Source organism: Babylonia areolata, chromosome 27, assembly GCF_041734735.1.
Source record: "Babylonia areolata isolate BAREFJ2019XMU chromosome 27, ASM4173473v1, whole genome shotgun sequence".
Taxonomy (NCBI): Eukaryota; Metazoa; Mollusca; class Gastropoda; order Neogastropoda; family Buccinidae; genus Babylonia; species Babylonia areolata.
Window position 1 is genome coordinate 20393127 of NC_134902.1, and position 12500 is coordinate 20405626.

At 42.1% G+C, this 12500-nt stretch overlaps 1 protein-coding gene across 3 annotated transcripts in view; it reads right to left on the minus strand.

The window, feature by feature from the left end:
• LOC143301225 (liprin-beta-2-like) overlaps positions 1 to 12500 on the minus strand; it is a 90514-nt gene that overhangs the window by 38919 nt on the left and 39095 nt on the right. For all 3 annotated transcript variants that reach the window (XM_076615354.1, XM_076615353.1, XM_076615355.1), the window contains 2 exons: positions 10589 to 10669; positions 9739 to 9852 (listed from right to left, as the gene is read on the minus strand). In XM_076615354.1, coding sequence (XP_076471469.1) covers positions 9739 to 9852; positions 10589 to 10669 — 195 coding nt within the window. The remainder of the gene's footprint in view (positions 1 to 9738; positions 9853 to 10588; positions 10670 to 12500) is intronic.

Here is a 12500-nt window from a genome sequence, read left to right on the forward strand (position 1 = left end):
CTTGTTTCGGTATTTTAATGGTTTATTTCAATCATGTTCGAAGTTGTTGTGTTTTTTTCTCCTTTTAACCCCGTGTCAGCAGTTCCCAAGAGACGTGATAAGATTTTCCATATGGTTATTCATTTGACTTCGGTGGTTTAATGGTTTAGTTTTAATTAATGGTTTTATCTTTAATCATGTTTCGATTTTGTATGATTATTCATTTGTTTACTTCGGTGTTTTAATGGTTCATTTCTAATCATTTTCGATTTCACATGATTTGTCATTTTCGAAGTTTTTTTTAATTGTATCCATCCTCCCCAGTAGACCTTTCTGTTCGTCCCGTCTAGCTAGAAATTAAAAGAAAAAGTGGTGCTGCAATGTAATGTACGACTGACGTGTTCACTCCATTGGCGATTTCACACGGAGAGATCTGTTGTGACAAATAGCAACACAGCGCAACGCAACGCAACATAACGTAACGCAACGCAACGTAACGCAACGAAACACAACGTAACGCAACGAAACATCACACATAACACAACGTAACGCAACGCAACGTAACACAACGTAACGCAACACAACGTAACGCAACGTAATACAACGTAACGCAACATAACGCAACGCAACACAACGTAACACAACACAACGCAACTCACACACACACACACAACTCAACGCAACTTACTCGTTTGTGCCAGCGTTCTCTGGTGCGTTTTAATTTTTTTTTTTTAATTTCACTTTTAATTTACTCATTCATTCATTCATTCATTCGTTCGCTCATTTATTCACAAGTCCGCTCACTTGATCGTCCCTCCATTACAGACTGAAAAAAACAATGGATGATACAAAACAAACTACAGTTCAATGAAGAGAGAAAGCGGAAATCATGATCAGAATAACTCCTCCTCCTCCTCCTCCCCCTCCCCCCTTCCTGCTTCTATCTGCATGGGCACTAACGATATTCCATTTTCTTCTTCAGTCCGCAATCTCATCGGTGTTACTTTTGACCGATCCTAATCTTTCTTTCGAACAGAATGTATCCAATATCTGTAAAAGTACCTACTTTGAAATCCATCCCCCCCCTCACCCCCCAAAAAACAACAACAAACAAACCCTAACCCCCCAAAAAAAAACAACAAACAACAACAACAATAACAAAAAAAACCCTTAAAAAACCCCAACAACAAAACAACAAAACAACAAAGAACCCCCCCAAAAAAACAACAACAACAACAACCAAACAGTTACATTCGACATTATAATCTTCTTTTCCACTAAAGCTACAATCATACTGGTCTGTCCTTGTCTAGGCTTGACCTGACTATTGTAACCGTGCCCTGTCCGGTTCATCTCAGTCTACCTTCTTGCACAGCCCCCAAAGACCCAGGTTCGTGCTGCCTGGTCGGTCTGCAAGTCATCTTAGAGAGTGTTGGCCCAGAGGTATCGCGTCCGCATCGGAATCAAGAGAACCTGACCGTACTGGTTCGATTCCCACAGTCGCCTGTAACTTCTCCCCCTCCACAAGACTTTGAGTCTTGTCTGGACGCTAGTCATTCGGATCAGACAATAAACCCGCAGTCCCGTGTGCACTTAAACGCACGTGAAAGAACCCACGGCAACAAAATAGTTGTCCCTGGCAAAAAGTCTGTAGAAAAATCCACTTCGGTAGGAAAACATATAAAAGTGCAGGCAGAAAAACAACAACAAAAAACAAAACAAAACCCCCCAAAACAAACAAAAAACAAAACAACAACAACAACAAAACCCAAAAAAATAACGGGTGGCGCTCTCAGTGTAGCGACGCGCTCTCCCTGGGGAGAGCAGCCCGAATTTCACATAGAGAAATATGTTGTACAAAAAGAGAAAACACACGTCATCCCTCTCTTAAAGTCTCTTCAGTGGCTACCTGTCTAATACAGAATCAGCTACAAACTTCACTGGCTACCTGTCCAATACAGAATCAACTACAAACTTCACTGGCTACCTGTCCAATACAGAATCAGCTACAAACTTCACTGGCTACCTCTCCAATACAGAATCAGTTCCAAGCTTCACTGGATTCCTGTCCAATATAGAATAAGCTACAAACTTTACTGGTTACCTGTCCAATACAGAATAAGCTACAAACTTCACTGGCTACCTGTCCAATACAGAATCAACTACAAACTTCACAGGTTACCTATCCAATACAGAATCAGCTACAAACCTGCGTCTATCTGTTTCTCATCTCTTTCTGTCAGTGCCCCGAGATATCTCAGGGATGTCTTCCGCATATACATCCCATCCCGATTTTCTTTCGAAAATCGTCTGCTTCACATCCCACTCTGTCAGAACGAAGTCCTTTGGTCAACATTCTTTCTCTTTTCATGGCACAGCTGTCTGGAACCAGCTTCCTCTTCAAATCAGGAAACTCTTCTCCTTCTTTCTTACACTCCATTCAAATTAATCTTCCTTGAAAACGCATTTCTTTAAATTCATGTTGAAACCACAGCGCCATTCCACTGTTGTTCTCATCACGAAATCGAAACTATTCCTTAAAGAAAATAAGGTACAACAATATAATCAGATTAAGATAGGTTCATTGATGTATTGTCACAATATGGGATAAACCTGAAAGCTGCCAGTCGTTGATAAAACATTCAGCCAACGATTATGAAAGAATGCTGGTGATGAGAGAGACTATTTCTTGTAAACCACAAAAAGTTTGGGTGCCGGAGGATAAAAGCATTCTTGTCTCCTTTTTTTTTTCCTTTTATTCTTTTACTTCTCAAAGTCAGTTCTTTTGATATACTGCTTCAAGGAGGAAAGATGTTCAACCGAAGACTACCACTATCAACTCCATCTAAGAGTCTGAAAGGTAGACGGAAAAAACCCCCACCCCAAAACAGACTGTTCCAGACTCTAGACTGAAAAGCTAAAGGTTCTCTGTGGGCTTTTTGTTTCTGTGTGCATTGTAGATCACTCTTTCACCCCCTCCCACTCTCCCCCCCCCTCCCAACCCCCCACCCCCCGCCAAAAAAATGACTTGCCAGCTAAACGGTTCTGTTTGCACTACACAACACAACTCCTGCCTCTTTGGCTCGCTTGTGAAAACAAACAACTTGTCTTTTAAAAAAAAGAAGATGTTTTTCATGGTCTCCGATTTCCCTCCCGTCTGTGTACTTTGACATGCTATAGTATTGCCAGCAGAAGGTAAGTGTTTTGATACTCATTCGAAAGAACTGATGCTGAGTAGAAAAAAAACCCAACAAACAAACGTGAAAAAGAAAAGAAAAAAAGAATGGTGATCGGTGATACGCCAGATAAAACGACGTGTGTTTTTAGTAAGCAGAGAAACATGACTTTCTTTTTCACTCAGGTGTGTAAACGAAAGTGGGTCTATGTAATGACACACTCATCTGTGTGTCTGTCTGTCTGTCTGTCTTTCTCTGTCTGTCTGTCTATTTCCCCTCTCTCTCCTTGTGTGTGTGTGTGTGTGTGTGTGTGTGTCTGTGTGTGTGTCTGTGTGTCTGTCTGTCAGTCTGTCTGTGTCTTTGTCTATGTCTGTCTGTGTTTATGTGTCTTTTAAACGTCGTTAGCATTTGTTTGGTCACTACAAGTTGTAGGTGAACCAAACAAGGCAGTGTGGTAGCAGTAATGAATGAGGACTTTGAGTTCATCTCTTTTATGATGGTTGGCAAGGTCAGAAGCCGAAGGTCAAAGTCACTATTTGACAACCCCCCAAAAAAACAACAACAACAACAACAACACCTCGATAGGAACGTCATCTGACACCCAATCATGACCAAAACCTGGAATTGTGACTGGTCATGAGTACAACATGATGCATAAATAAATATAAAAAAGAAGAGATTTACGGCCAAGGTAAAAGAAAAAAAGAAAAAAAAAAAACAAAAAAAAAGAAAAAGAGAAAAGATGTCTGATATTGATAAGAAAAAAATCTATGTGCAAGAGAGAAAAGAACTTACATATAATCTTCATCAAACAATGACTGGCCATAGTAAGAACAAAACCTAAATAAAGAAGCAAGGCCAGGATTCAAAGTTCAAGGTCACAACCCAGCACGCGGGAAAAAATGGAGAAGCATGATTGAACTTGGATTCCGCCCCCCCCCCCCCCCCCCCACCCTCCCCCCATCCAATATCTATTAGCCATGTTTCAGTGATTTGTTTTTGGCTAGAACTTTATAAATGCTTTGTACATTTTGAGGTCAAAGGTGATGGGCGCAATAGCCAAAGTGGTCAAAGCATTGGACTTTCAATCTGAGGGTCCCGGGTTCGAATCTCGGTAACGGCGCCTGCTGGGTAAAAGGGTGGAGATTTTTCCCGATCTCCAAGGTCAACATATGTGCAGACCTGCTTGTGCCTGAGACCCCTTCGTGTGTACACGCAAGCAGAAAATCAAATACGCATGTTAAAGATCCTGTAATCCATGTCAGTGTTCGGTGGGTTACGGAAACAAGAACATTATTCAGAATGCACACACCCCGAAAGCGGAGTATGGCTGCCTACATGGCGGAGTAAAAACGGTCATACACGTAAAAACCCACTCGTGTACATCCGAGTGAACGTGGGAGTTGCAGCCCACGAACGCAGAAGAAGAACAAGAAGAAGAAGAAGAGGACAAAGGTCAAGGTTACATCAATGTATGTGCGTGTCTTTTTGCCAGCTTTTCTTTATTGCGGTGTCCTTTCTTCCTTTCTTTCTTTCTTTCTTTTTAAGGGTTCCTTCGGTGGAATAAGAGAGCACATGACAAGTGAGTCATGAATACCTTGCCCCTGTTTATTTTAACCTGTCGTAGAGGTTTTTAAAAGTTATGGGTAGATGTATATCACCAGTCCATTAGCGCTGAAGTTTTTGACACATAATGCAATCTCTCATCTCTGAGAGCTTTTCATGACTTTCCAACCCAGGCTATCTTGACAGTTCGCTTATTCCTTATTATTATTATTATTCCTGATAATCATTCAAAATTATCAACCAGGGCATCTCGACCGTTCGCTTATCAATCGTTATTATTCCTGATAATAATTCAAAATATCAACCATTCTAATTCCTGGATTGTTTTTTTTTATTTTTTTTATTCTTTCAATTATTTACTAAAACTTAAAAAAGAAAAATCGTTGATTTTTTTTCTCTTTTTTTAGAGTCGCCTTCGTTTCTTACTTTTTTTTCTTAAAATCCCCTCCCCACTTCTCTCTCTCCCGTCTACAGAGATGCATAAACATACATTTCAAGATACGCTATACGCGGACAAACACACACACACACACACACACACACACACACACACACACACACACGCACACACACGCATGTACGCACACGCCTACACGCATCCCTACAACAAAATACACGCAGAAACACACACTATCACACACACACACACACACACACACACACACACACAGGGCAGTGGAGACAGACAGACAGACAGACAGACAAAGAGAAACACACACACCCACACCCACACACACACACACACACAGACAGACAGACACACAGACAGACAGACACACGCACACAGACATGAGCAGACAGACGAACAGGCCGTCAGTGAAGAAGCAGGCATGTAGCCAGCCAACCGTTCAGACAGGTACAGAACCAGACAAGAGTGTGAAGTTCAGCAGACACGTCTGGAACTGCGAAGGCTGTCGGCAGAGAGAGTGTGAGTGGGTGGAGAGAGAGAGAGAGGGAGGAAGAGAGAGAGAGAGGAGAGAGACGAAGAAGAAGAAGAAAAGAGAGAGTGAGAGAGAGAGGGGGAGAAAGAGCTATATAGAGAGAAAGGGGAGGAGGGAGAGAGGGAGAGATAGAGAGAGAAAGCAGAAGAAGGGAGGGAGAGAGTGAGAGAGAGTGGGGGAGACGAAGAAGAAGAAGAAGAAGACACAGACACAGACACAGAGACACAGCGAGATACACACACACACACACACACACACACACACACACACACACACACAGAGAGAGAGAGAGAGAGAGAGAGAGAGAGAGAGAGAGAGAGAGATGGATTATGACAAGACTTCCAGAAGATCCGTCAGACGAATGGCAGAGCATTCCCCGTGATGAAATATCACGGTGGTTGGAAACTGATGACAGCATTTTGCAGAAGCAATCCAAAACAAGATGAACAAAAGAAAAGAAAGTAAGAAGTTCATGTAAGAAAGAAACAAAGGAAAAGAAAAGAAAGAAAGAAAGAAAGGAAAAAGAAAGGAAGGAAGAAAGAAAGTAATAAAGAAGGAAAGAAAAAGGAAGGAAGGAAGGACGGAAGAAAAAAGAAAGAAAGGAAGGGAGAAAGAAAGAAAAAGAAAGAAAGATAGAAAGGAAGGAAGAAAGAAAGAAAGGAAGGAAAGAAGCAAGAAAGAAAGTAAGGAAGGAAAGAAGGAAGGAAGGAAGAAATAAAGGAAGAAAGAAAGGAAGGAAGGAAGGAAGAAAGAAAGGAAGGAAGGAAAGAAGCAAGAAAGAAAGTAAGGAAGGAAAGAAGGAAGGAAGGAAGAAATAAAGGAAGAAAGAAAGGAAGGAAGGAAGGAAGAAAGAAAGGAAGGAAGGAAGAAATAAAAAGAAAGAAAGAAAGAAAGGAAGGAAGGAAGGAAGAAAGAAAGGAAGGAAGGAAGAAATAAAAAGAAAGAAAGAGAGAAAGGAAGGAGAGAAGAAATAAAGAAAGGAAGGAAAGAAGGAAGGAAGAAAGAAAGAAAGGAGGGAAGAAAGAAAGAAAAAGAAAGAAAGAAAGGAAGGAAGGAAGGAAGAAAGAAAGGAAGAAAGAGAGAAAGGAAAGAAGGAAGGAAGAAAGAAAGGAAGAAAGAAAGAGAGAAAGGAAGGAAGGAAGGAAGAAAGAAAGGAAGAAAGAGAGAAAGAAAGAAAGAAAGAAAGAAAGAAAGAAACCCAAAATGAATTACGGCAGACGGACAACGAATGACCCCATTAATAGATGTAATCACAAGACGAAAAAAAAAAGAAAGAAAGAAAAAAGTAAGTAAGATATATGGAAAGAAAAAAGAAGGAAAAAAAATATATAAATTAGGCTACAGCAGACTGAAAATGTACGACTCCATTTGTAAAAGCAATCAGAAGAAGAAGACGAAGAAGAAGAAGAAGAAGAAGAAGAAGAAGAAGAAGAAGAAGATGAAGGAGAAGAAGAAGAAGAAGAAGGAGGAGGAGAAGGAGGAGGAGGAGGCAAAGAGACGCAACCAGTGCCAAGAAACCGATCACACTGAACGTGCCTCTAACTCCTGCCCCAAACTTTCCTCCTTTGGGAAACATGTGAAACAGTTCGTTCTCACACTCTACGATACGCTGATTTCCCATGAATGAAAAAAAGTAGCTCTGTTTGGTTCAACTGATGGACAAAGAAAGGAAATTAATATATTGTCAATAGCAAAACTGTCCATCTCCCAGTCTAGATACAGCAAGTGCAAACAAATCTGGACCTTATCTTTGAATCAGAGCTCAGTCTGCGTAACCTATGATCAATCAATATACGTTAAGATACCAGAACACTGAGTCAGGCCCACAAGAAATTCTGAGGGCATTATCCAGTGTGCACATACATATTATTGTACTTAGGTGTAGTGTCTGTGGAGAGGGGGAGGAGTGAGTGAGTGAAGCAGAAGAGAGAGAGAGAGAGAGAGGGGGAGAGAGCGAGAGGGAGAGAGAGAGAGAGGGATATATATATATATGGAGAGAGATATGGAGAGAGAGAGGGAGAGAGAGGGAGAGAAAGAGGGGGGAGAGAGAGGGAGAGAGAGATGGAGAGAGAGAGGGAGAGACAGAGAGAGAGAGAGAGAGAGGGAGAGAGAGAGAGAGAGGGAGAAAGAGGGGGGGAGAGAGGGGGTGGAGAGAGAGAAAGAGAGGGAGAGAGAGACAGAGACAGAGACAGAGTTTGTGTATGTGTGTACCGTGCTTCACTTTAATATAATTGTGTGTGAAACCATCATGTATGTGTAATATATGTTGCATGGTTTTGTGAGTGTTCGAACATGTCAATGGGAAGAAGACAGATTAAAAAGATGAGAAAAAAAAATAAGAGTACGAAAAAGAAAGAAAAAAAGGAACGAAAAGACTCCAAAAAGGGGGAAAATGATGGTGGAAGGAACAAAACAAACCAAAAACAAAAAAAAAGGGAAAAAAAGGAAAAAAAGAAGAAAAAAGAGAGAGAGAGAAGAAGAAGAAGAAGATTGATTGATTGATTGATTGAATCTTTAATGGGTAAAGAATTAGGCACAGTAAAGGCCTTTTTACAATTCTGCCCATTTAACGACATAAAAAATAAAGAACGAACGACACAAAACATAAAAATAAAGAAATAAACTGAAATAAAATAAAATAATAAGAACGACGAATAAGAATAGGAACTTGAATAGTCTATTAAAGGTAACAAAGCGATGAAAAACTGGAACAAAGAAGAAGAAGAAGAAGAAGAGAGACAGCCTTCCAGTGATGCTGAAACTATCCTGCTCATTTGCAGAACTTTTGTGCATCCTCTGATTTCTCTTACAAAAAAAAAAAAAAAAAAAAAGGGAGGAGGAGGAGAAGAAGAAGTAGAAAAAAAGAAAAGAAAGAAAGATCATATGAGATGATTGATGTCTGCATAGCTATAAGGGAAGCGTGCATCTGTCTATCTTCATTTCATTCATGTCTTAAAATGTTATAATTGTCTTACTGACTGAATATTTATTTTCCTTTTATATCACTGAAATGTTTCACTTTATCTTAAAATGTAATTTTGGTTTCTTAACTGAATGTTTTCTTTTTACATTATAATTCATAATTATATGCGTTGTGATCAGGGACGGGTGCGCCAGTTGCTCATTCGTTTTTCGGTTTTATTTGTTGATGAGCATTTGTCTTTTTTAAATGTTATACTTATCTTACTGGTAAGTGCACACACTCTCACACACACGCAGGCACACGCGCGCACTCACACACATACCTATGGCATGCACATACACGCACGCACACACAACGCACACAGTTGTTTCACTTTGAATTATAATGTAATATGATCTAACCCAAATGTTTTTCTTTTTACAGAATAACTGATATATGTGTCAGTGGTGATCAGTGAAGGGTGTGTCAGTTTTTTTCGTTGTTCTTTGATATTTGCTGACGGTGATCAGTGAAGGGTGTGTGTCAGTTTTTTTCGTTGTTCTTTGATATTTGCTGACGGTGATCAGTGAAGGGTGTGTCAATTTTTTTCGTTGTTCTTTGATATTTGCTGACGGTGATCAGTGAAGGGTGTGTCAGTTTTTTTCGTTGTTCTTTGATATTTGCTGACGGGCATGGTGTAAGCGGAAAGAGAATGTTCTGTTTTTTGGTTGAAGAAGACAATAAAGTATTTAGAACTGAACTAAACTGAATTGAATTGAATTGAGAGAAAGTTAGAATTAAGGACATACACCAACAAGAGCAACAATAGCAATAATGATGATGATGATAATAATAATAATAATAATAAGAAGAAGAAGAAGAAGAAGAAGAAGAAGAAGAAGAAGAAGAAGAAGAAGAAGAAACAACAACAACGACGACGACGACGACGACGACGACGACAACAACAACGACGACGACGACGACGACGACAACAACAACAACAACGACAACGACGACGACGACGACAACAACAACAACAACGACGACGACGACGACGACAACAACAACAACAACCAAGGGAATAAAAAACATAGCAGACTGGATCGATTAGTTCAAAGCATCAGGAGGAAGAGAAAGAAAAAAAAGAAAGAAAAAAAGGGGGGCAGCCACATACCGCCTGCAGAGAGTCCTGGGCCTGTGCCAGCCTGCTGTCCCTGTCGGCCAGGTTCTGCTCAAGGTCCGCGATCTTCTCGCTCTGGGCCTCTAGCTGTTCCGTCAGCACGTTCACCTGTTGTTCATCGTCGTCACCATCATCGTCACCATCATCGTCGTCGCCATCATTATCATAGTCCTCATCGTCATCGTTATCATCATCGCTATCATCCTCGTCACCGTTATCGTCATCGCTTTCATCGTCATCATCATCATCGTCACCGTCACCATCATTGTCACCACCATCATCGTCACCATCATCGTCGTCGCCATCATTATCATAGTCCTCATCGTCATCGTTATCATCATCGCTATCATCCTCGTCACCGTTATCGTCATCGCTTTCATCGTCATCATCATCATCGTCACCGTCACCATCATTGTCACCACCATCACCGTCACCATCATCGTCGTTGTCGTTGTCGTCTTCGTCATTTTCCCCTTCTTTGGCGTCGTCATCATCGGCTCTGATGTTATCATCATCATCACCATCATCACTATCGTCGTCGTCGTCGTTATCGTCGTCATCAACATCATCTCGCTCGTGCCTACACTGTTTTCCTGAATAGCTATACACAAGTACAGGCACAGACACAAACACACACACGCACACACGCATGCGCGCGCGCGCGCGCGCATACACACACACACACACAAAACACACACACACACACAACACCACCACCACCACCAGCAACAACAACAACAACAACACATCACACAACACAACACAAGACAACACAACACACACACACACACACACATCACACACACACACACACACACACACACACACACACACACACACTGACCTGCAGGGTCAAGCTCTGCTTCTCCGCCTCCAGTTTACGCACCTTTTCCTCCACTGTGTCCGGCAGGTAGCCACCACTGGCCTGTCACACACTGCACTGGTCAGCACGGATGGAGGGGGGCGAGGGGGAGGGGGGAGAAGAAGAAGAAGAAGAAGAAGAAGAAGGAGGAGGAGGAGGAGGGGGATATGTGGGAGAAAATGAAGAGGGAAAAAAGAAGAAAAAGGGGAGGAAGAGTAGGAGGAAGAAGAAGGAGGATCAGCAGGAAGAAGAAGGAGGAAAAGAAGCAGAAGGAGGAGGAGGAGGGGGAGGAGAAGAAAGAAGGAGGAGGAGTATGTGGGAGAGAATGAAGAGGATGAGAAAGAGGAGGAGGAGAAGACGAAGAAGAAGGAGGAGGAATAGGAGAAGAAGAAAGGAGGAGGAAGGAGAGAAGAAAAAAAGGAGAAGAAGAAGAAGACGAAAGAGAAGAAGAAGAAGATGGAGCTTTATGACGAAGAGATTCAGGAAGAGGAGAAAGAGAAGAAAGACAGAAAGGAGAAGGAGAACAAAAAGAACGACAATACAAGCAACATCAACAACAGAATAACACAACAACAACAACAAAACAACGCAAGAGGAAGAGGTGGAGGAGAAGGAGGAAGAGGAGGAGGAGGTAGAGGTGGAGAAGAGAAAGATCGAAGGAGAAGAAGAAGGGGGAAGAGATGTGTGTAGAAGAGAATGAAGAGGAGGAGAAAGGTGAGGAGGTGAAAAAAGAAGAAAGGAGGAGAAGGAGAAGAGGAGTAGGGAGAGGAGTAGGAGAAGAAGAAAGGAGGGGGAAGGGGAGGAGGGGAAGAAGAAGAAGACGAAGAAGGAGCAGGAGAAGATGGAGTAGGACTAGGAAGAAGAGTAGAGGAAACAGAAGAAGAAGAAGAAGAAGAAGAAGAAGAAGCAAGCGGAGAAAAAGAAATAGATCAACAACAACTAAAACAAGAGCACCAACAACAAGCAAAAAAAACACAAAAAACACAAAAAAACACAAAAAAAACCCATTAAAGGGCTTCCGCTACCAGATATATATATTTTTTTTTTACCTACTCCTTTCTCTTCCTTTATGTAGACCATGCCGTGAACCACCTGTTAACCTCATTCTGAGTTAGGCAGACCACTCTTAGAGTCGCCAGAGGCAGCGGAGGGAAGCGTTAGCGTTATCTCCCTTCACAGCTATTTCCGGTTCTCCACCAGAGATTGCGGGATAAGTCGGGTATGGGTGGGTGGTGCGTGGTGGTGGGTGGTGGGGTGGTTGGGAGGGCTGGGTGGGGTGCGTGTGTGGGGGGCGAGGGGGGCGTGTGTGTGTGTGTGTGTGGGGGGGGGGGGGGTGGGGGGGGGGGAGGCGGGCATGGCCACTCAGACACGCAGCAGCTGCAAGCTTTATTGGCCAAAAAATTTGGACCTCATACGTATTCTTGAAGTCCATGAAAGCCGTAGATCACAGTGCAAGGAACGAGAAATAGAGGCAGAAAAATAAACAAAGAAACAAACAAAAAACCCATCAGATACGATGACAATATCCCAAGCATGGACAGGCACGAGACTGAGCGACGCCCTGAGAGAGAGAGAGAGAGAGAGAGAGAGAGAGAGAGAGAGAGACAGACAGACAGACAGACAGACAGACAGAGAGAGAGAGAGAGGAGGAGGAGGAGGAGGAGGAACAGGAAGAAATAGGGAGAACCGGTTGCCATGTCATCAGTAGTGACCTTACGGTCATGAGACTGCGGGACATACGAGGAACATAGGTGACTTATTCATTTATTCACCTGTTTATCTATCTATTTCAAAATTCATTTTAAAATCTATTTATCTGTATAATCCTTGCTAATCCACCATCTGCACCGTTTCCTTGGTCCTACTCCCACGCCGTTTATCACGTGTCCTCCAT